Source organism: Hypanus sabinus, chromosome 6 (assembly GCF_030144855.1).
Source record: "Hypanus sabinus isolate sHypSab1 chromosome 6, sHypSab1.hap1, whole genome shotgun sequence".
In the NCBI taxonomy this organism is placed as follows: Eukaryota; Metazoa; Chordata; class Chondrichthyes; order Myliobatiformes; family Dasyatidae; genus Hypanus; species Hypanus sabinus.
The window spans coordinates 114973500-114981408 of record NC_082711.1 but is presented as its reverse complement, the minus strand read 5'-3'; the positions used below and the strand labels follow the sequence as shown (position 1 = coordinate 114981408).

At 45.0% G+C, this 7909-nt stretch overlaps 1 protein-coding gene across 2 annotated transcripts in view; it reads right to left on the bottom strand.

The window, feature by feature from the left end:
• Window positions 1–3584: 3584 nt before the first annotated feature.
• LOC132395770 (DENN domain-containing protein 2C-like) overlaps window positions 3585–7909 on the bottom strand; it is a 184458-nt gene continuing 180133 nt past the window's right edge. For both annotated transcript variants that reach the window (XM_059972779.1, XM_059972780.1), the window contains exon 20: window positions 3585–6307. In XM_059972779.1, the coding sequence (XP_059828762.1) occupies window positions 6276–6307 (32 nt within the window). In that variant the 3' untranslated portion in view covers window positions 3585–6275. The remainder of the gene's footprint in view (window positions 6308–7909) is intronic.

Here is a 7909-nt window from a genome sequence, read left to right as displayed (position 1 = left end):
GTCAAAAATAGCTCCTGGGTCTTGCGGACATTGAGTGAGGGGTTGTTGTGGCATCACTCGGCCAGATTTTCAATCTCCCTCCTGTATGCTGATTCTTCACCACCTTTTATTCGGCCTATGACAGCAAACTTAAATAGGACATTGGAGCTATAGTTAGCTATAAAGTGAGCAGAGCAGGAGGCCAAACACAGCCTCAGGGAGCATTGCAAGTGAGAATATCCAGCACCCAACTGCATTAAGAGGTATTGAGGTCAATATCTTGAAGCTTATTGATTAGTTTTGAGGGGATATTGGTATTGAATGCTGAGCTGTGGTCGATAAAGAGCATCCTGATGTCGGCTTGTATGCTGCCCGCAGAACACCCTGGTCCATCAGTGCCATCTTGACAAAATGTTACAAAGAAAGTACAGAACACAATTACTGGGAAGTTCCAGGTCTGCAGGCCAGATATTGAAATCACAATCTCAGTGAATCAATGTCCAGGAATAGGAGAGAATCGTCAGGGAAAGCTACTGTTCATGCAGTGTGCAACTCCTTATTGATTAAACAATGACTGACAGCTCATGATTACACAATGATTCACCCCCACTCCCCATGAATGGACATTACATTTATTGGCTATTTAGACCATAATATATTGGAGCAGAATTAGGCCATTTGGCCCATCAAGTCCTGCTCCCCAATTTTGTCATGGCTGATCCATTTTCGCTCTCAGCTCCAATCTTCTGCCTTCTCCCCCATCCCTTCCCTGTCTAATCAAGAATCTATCAACCTGTGGAGGTCAAGTCATATACCCAATGACCTGCCCTCCACAGCCACCTGTGGCAACGAATTCCACAGATTCACCACTGTCCAGCTAAAGAAATTCCTCATCTCCATTCTAAATGGACATTCCTCTATTCTAAGGCTGTTCTCTGGTCTTAGATTCCTCCACCATAGGAAATACCCTCACTCTGCACTCACTCTGTTGAGGCCTTTCAACATTCAATAGGTTTTAATGAGATCCCCCATTCTTCTGAATTCCAGTGAGTACAGGCTCAGAGTCATCAAACACTCTTCATATGACGAGCCTTTCAATCCCAGAATCACTTTTGTGAACCTTTGACCCTCTCCAATGTCAGCACATCCTTTCTCAGATAAGGGGCCCAAAACGGCTCACAATACTCCGAGTGAGGCCTCACCAGGGCCTTATAAAGCTTCAACTTTACACCCTTGCTTTTATATTCTAGTCCTCGTGAAATGCATGGTAACGACGATTCAATTTGCAAATTAACCTTTAGGGAATCTTGCACAGGGTCCCACTGTGCCTCAGATTTTTAATTTTTTTTCTCCATTTAGAAAATGTTTATTTCTTCTACTTAAGTGCATGACTTCCCAACACTAAATTCCATCTGCCACTTTGGCCATTCTCCCAATCTGTCCAAGCCCTTCTGTAGCCTCTCCAGTTCCTCAAAACTACCTCCACCTATCTCTGCACCATCCACAAACTTTGCCGCAAAACCATAAATTCCATCATCCAAGTTGCTGATATATAGTTTAAAAAGAAATGGTCCCAACACAGACCCCTGTGGAACACCACTCGTTACCGGCAGCCAACCAGAAAAGGCTCCCTTTATTCCCAGTCTTTGCTCCTGCCAATGAGGCACTGCTTTATTCATGCTAGAATTTTTCCTGTAATACCACGGGCTCTTTAGGGTGAATTATATTTAGCATTTAAAAATAGCCTGAGATGTTGGACAATAGAGAGCTGGTTCCTTCTCTGACTCAATTCATTATCACCTCTTGCTGATGCTTGAGACGTTGATTACAGCAGAGATACAGTGGACTTGATCAGGCATTGAGGTGTATGTACATTACACACCAGAGAGAGAGGAGCAAAAGATACTGGACATTTCAAAGCTCAAATTAAATTTATTATCAAGATACATATATGTCACCATATACCACCGAGATTCCTTTTCTTGTGGGTATACTCAATCAATTTTGCTCAAACAGCATCTATAAACCTGCTGATGATACAGCTGTTGTTGGCAGAGTCTCAGATGGAGATGAGAGGGCGTACAGGAGTGAGATATACCAGCTAGTTGAGTGGTGTCGCAGCAACAACCTTGCACTCAGTGTCAGTAAGACCAAAGAACTGTGTGTGGTCTTCAGGAAGGGTAAAACAAGGGAACAACAAACCAATCCTCATAGAGGGATCGGAAGTGGAGAGAGTGAACAATTTTAGTTTCCTGGGTGTGAATATCTCTGAGCACCTAACCTGGTCACAACATATTAATGCAGCTATAAAGTAGGCAAGACTGCAGCTATATTTCATTAGGAGTTTGAGGACATTTGGTATGTCAGCTGAAATACTTGAAAACTTCTATAGATGTACCATGGAGAGCATTCTGACAGGCTGCATCACCGTCTGGTATGGTGGAGGGGGTGGGTACTGCACAAGTTGCAGAGACTTGTAAGACCAGTCATGGGTACCAGCCGCTCCCATTATCCAAGACGTCTTCAAGGAGCGGTGCCTTAGGACAGTGGTGTCCACCATTAAGATCCCCCACCACCCAGGACATGTCCTCTTCACACTGTTACCATCGGGAAGGAGGTACAGAAGTCTGAAGGCACACACTCAGTGATTCAGGAACAGCTTCTTCCCCTCTGCCATCTGATTCCTAAGTGGCCATTGAACCCTTCAACAATGCATGACTTTTTTTAAATTGTTATTTTGCACTGCTTATTTTAACTGAACTATTTAATAGGCATATATGTGTAATGTAAATGAATTTCTCTCTATTTATTTATCAAGCATTTTGTTGTACTGCTGTTGTAAAGCTAACAAATTTCATGACATATGCTGGTGATCTTAAATCTGAATGTGATTCTGATAAACCCATAACAGAATCAATCTGAAACACAAACAGAAAATACTAGAAGCATTCAGCATTGCTGGGACGAAAAACACTCAGAACTGGAAAAGCAAGAATACAGCTTACAACTTGTTGAAAGAACTCAGCAGGTTGGGCAGCATCTGTGGGAGGAATGGAATTAGTAACGTTTTGGGTTGAAACCCTGCAATATCTGTCCAGTGACCTCTTTCCCTTCCTGTTATCCAGGGATCCAATAATTCCTTCCAGGCGCCGCAGTGATACCCTTGCGCCTCAGTGCACTGTATTCAACATCCACCAGAGAGTGTCCACACCCACACAGACTGGGTGACTGCCTCCGCTCAATCTGCAGTAGGCTTCCAGTCATCTGTTGTGTTCACTTAGTACGCTAAAGCCTCTCTGACCTCTGTTCGAACAACTAACCCATGTGTGAGGGACAGCACCTTATCTTTTGTCTGGGTATCTTCAGCTTGCAAGACTTGATATTGAATTTAACCATTTTTGATAATTCCACCTTTTCTCTTTCTCCTTTTACGTGGCTCTATTGTTCACTTTCCACCTCTTCTTGATTTGTGCCTTCACTTTTTGCACTTTTTGGAACAGAATTAGTCACTGAGTCACTGAAAAAACCTTACTCAAACTGACTGTAGTAAGTTTGGGGCGAAGAATTCATCTGGGCAATAGTAAAGAACAAGGATGCAAAGAGTGTTGGTTCAAAAAGTTTATTTTAAAATTCACATGTAAACAAGTATTTGTTACAGTTATTTCTCCTACATACACAGGCAGCCAATCAGCACCAACCTCTCACATTGCAAAGTTTGGAGGTGCTCGGTGATTGGCTGCCTTGGTGATCTAGGTGTTAGTGGTTTCACTTTTCTACAAATGCTCACTGCAGTTCTCCTAAAACTTGCAGCCCTCTGCAACAGGCTGTAGTGACCCTTCCATAATAATTCAGAAACTTGTAGCTGCTGGCTTCGTCCCTTGAGCCCTATAAGGAGGTCAGCATCAGAGGAAAAGAGTGACGGGATGAGAGATACCCAGATTGACAGAGAGAACAAAGTATCCCAGTCCTCCAATGGGTAATGAAGAGATTTACAAAGAGAATGATCTATACAGTATCACCTCAGGATATTACGAAGAGCTTTACTTTAAATGAAGTATGCCTGTGAAACCTAACTCCACACTTTACATTCAATTTATTCACAAACAATGGCTAACGCCCGGAGAATATTTGTGCAAAACATGTGAAAGTTCTGAGAGGGTCTCCAGGGAGACAGACATGTGCCCGCATGTGCGACTCTACCCCGGGACGAACGGGCACAGGTACAAACACACTGATAGCCCCTGTGAGGAGGAGGAGGTGAGATTCATCCCTCCATTTACTGGAGTGCTGTTGGTCTGCATTCTTTAGTTAGTCCCAAGGAATGGAAATCTGAAGTAAAAATAGAAAGTTCTGGAAACACTCAGCACATTAGGCAGCAGCTGTGGTGAGAGAAGAAGAGAAGTCCTCTTTTAAAGAACAGCCTGACAAAGTCTTCCACCTCAGACCTCAGCTTACTCTTCCCACAGATGCTGCCTGACCTGACATGAGCTCATGGCATCTTCTGAAACAGAACACGTTTATTCTGACCAAGCAAACGCTCAGAACAAGACCTTAAACAGTTTTAGTAATGAAAAGACAAGAGGCTTTGACTGGGCCCCGAGCTCGGCTGCCTTTGGTAAGATCGCGAGGGCTAGTGCCCATGTCAAACGGTACATTTCGAGGGAGTACAGAGGCAGGGCTGCCGGGGGTGCCTCCAGGACAGACTCCCTCATGCCATTCTGCACACTGGAGTCCATTGCATGATGAATGACTATAGATCTGTGTTTCACCTGGGGAGCAGCTAACGAGTTTACAAAAACCCAAATACATTCTCTGTGATTAACCCTGTGAAGCACGCAGGGGACTGAGACACCACTATTCACATTACAGGACAACAGGGCGGAATCTTCACAGCCACTGTGGGCAGGAAGCTCCTGCCTTTTCCATCGGTGGCTCGCTTAAAAAGATACATGAACCAGTGTCCATGATGCTCTGACAGCCAGGTGGAAATTGGTAATGAGTCTATAACTTCACTCTTCCCAGTCCTTCTGCAGTTGAAAAACACCTTCATTTACCCCAACTGGCTTCAGTCACTTTGGGGTGGTGAAGAAATTAGGATCAGTGACACCTCCCACATCGGATCACTTTATAGTGAGGGAGGTAGTGCATTACAGGGCTGAGGGGGGCAGGAATACAAGACACCCGGGTTAGACAGGTGCTTGCTAAATCCGGACTCCCACAAATGTGATCTGACCGTTCTTGTGGGTCACCATTGCAAATGTATCTCCTCAGAACAGGGGAAAACTAGATATTGCTTCTGTAATAACACAGAGAGATGGGTGGTGACCCGGTGCACTGCTTCGAGCCTACAACTGTGAGCAATCTTTAGCTGGATTAACTTTTCCACTTCTGCAAATCCAAGAACTTACCGTGGAAGCGAACAGGATACTGAACAGGAAAATTCTCATCAATCTCTCTGACGTGACTGAGGGAAAGCTCCAGCCATGGTCCAGTTCCAAAACGAGTCAGTGTTTGGAGTTGCGGACTGTGCAAACCAGCAGTGGGAGGGTGGCCCTTTTAGCTCTGACCTCAGGGTGAGATACAGTGCTGCTGTCTCAGGCCCTGTCTGCTCTCGCCTCACATCCTTCCTCATACACAGCCCTGCCATCAGCTTCTAGCCCAGAGTTTCAGAGCGAGACAGTACGAGTGCACACACAACTGTGAGTGAGCATTGAATGGAGTGGGGGGAGGGTTCAGTCCCTGACATTCCCACACGGCCTCTGCGGCACTGTGCCTCACATCTGAAGTCGCGTAGAGTCACCAATGGCTTCAGCTCGGAATGCCAACCCAAGAACAGGTTCACAGAGTGAGAGGAACATTTAGGACAGCTGCCTACAGGCGGGGAGTTCGAAAAGAACACCAGAACGAAGTGAAGCACTACTTTGATTGCAAGGACAGCTCCTGTCGGGTGCAGCAGCCAGGACTGACCCAGCCGTCGCTCTCAGTCACATCCAGTTTGCATTTGAACTCCGCGCTGCGGGTCTGAGACGGGACACGCTCCAAAGTGGAATGTTGTCTTTCCTCAGCATCACAGGGTGAAATCCAGGAGACAGCTTCCGAACCTAGTGCAGTGTGGAGTGCACACAGACATGGGCGTGGGGGCATAGTTCACCAAGCAGAACCAATCCAGAGAACCCAATGACCTGCAAAGGTAAATTCTGGAGGGAGTGAGTTCAGGAGTACTCACACTGCTTAGCAACAAATTGCTTCATTATAGCATCCACCATGCTGACGTGTCTGCATTATTGGATCTGCTTTCACTTCTTGGAAAGGAATTTCATTTTATTCCCTGTTGATGAGAATAAACAGGAAGTTTTAACAGTCAGAAGAGCAACCAGTCACAAGTTACAAGTTTTGCACAAATTGCCTCTTACATTCCACCCCCTCCCATAATACTTAGCAGAGCTGTGTAATGACACATTAATTTCAGAGAGAATATGTCTATGTATATAGTTTAATCATATCACCCTGCTGCAAGGTTTGAGATTCACATTCACAAAAGAAACACACAGGTTTAAGGTGAAGGGGACAGATTTAATAGGAACCCGAGAGGTGAATTTTTCACAGAAGAATAGTTATATAGAACAAACTGTCAGAGGAAGTGACTGAGGCAGGAACATTGTTTAATGGATATTTGGACAGGTAATGTGGTCCGCAGGTTGGGAAGCCCTGGTTTGAGGGACAGGCAGATGGGATTAGCTGAGATGGGCACCTCGGTGGGCTTGCACCATTTCCACACTCTGTGATTCGATGAAGATGTGTATTCCAACATGAGCCTTGGATACTTAAACCAACACTGGGTGGAAGTGGGCCTCTGGCTTAGGGGTTTGGTGTATCAGCAACCTCGTTTTCCCCACACTGTCCGTAACATTGGTACACCAGAGAATAATTTTTACCTGACTTTTGGAGTGCAATGGCTGGTGTAATAGCGGTTACAGCTACACAAGACCTCCGTCAGACCCCACTTGGATTACCCCTCTTAGATAGGTACATGGAACTTAGAAAAACAGAGGGTTATGCACTAGGAAAATTCTAGGCAGCCTCTAGAGTAGGTTATATGGTCAGCACAATGCTGAGGGCCGGAGGGCCTGTAATGTGCTGTAGATTTCTATGTTCTCTGCTAGCACAGACAATCAGGAAGACAATTCTGACCAAGAACACGACCCTGACACGGCAATAAAGACTTATGAAGTAAACTGGCCTTTCAGCCCATCCTGTACTGCCATCCCAGATGTCTATCCAATCTAGTTCCATTTGTTCACTTTTGCCCAGTTTCCCTCTAGCCCTTGTCCATCCATATACTTGTCTAAAAGGTCCTCTGTAATCCCAGCTGCCTTTCAGACTCTGTTGGGGTCATTACCATATAATGTTTACGCATTTAAAACCCGGGGCAGGCAGAGTGATAACATACAGCAGCAGGTGGCTACTGGGATGGGGTAAGGCTAGTCAGGAGCCGTGCAGTCAAGAGGGAAAAAAATAATGAAGTTGGAAGTAAATTTATTATCAAAGTACATATATGTCACCATATACAACCCTGAGATTCACTTTCTTGCTGGCATACTCAACAAATCTAATAACTACAATAGAATCAATGAAAGACCACACCAACAGGGCGGACAAACAGTGTGCAGGAGACAACAAAATGCGAAATACTTAAAGAAGCAAAATAGCCACAATGATTAAGTATAAGCAATAAATATTGAGAACACGAGATGGAGTCCTTGAAAGTGAGTCTATTGGTTATGAGAACATTTTAAGAGCCTGTCGGTTGAGGGGTAATGACAGCTCCTGAACCTGGCGGAGAGTTCTGAGGCTCCTGTTGGTAGCAGCAAGAAAAGAGCACTGCCCGGATGGTAGGGTCACTGGCGATGGATGTTGCTCTATGAAAATA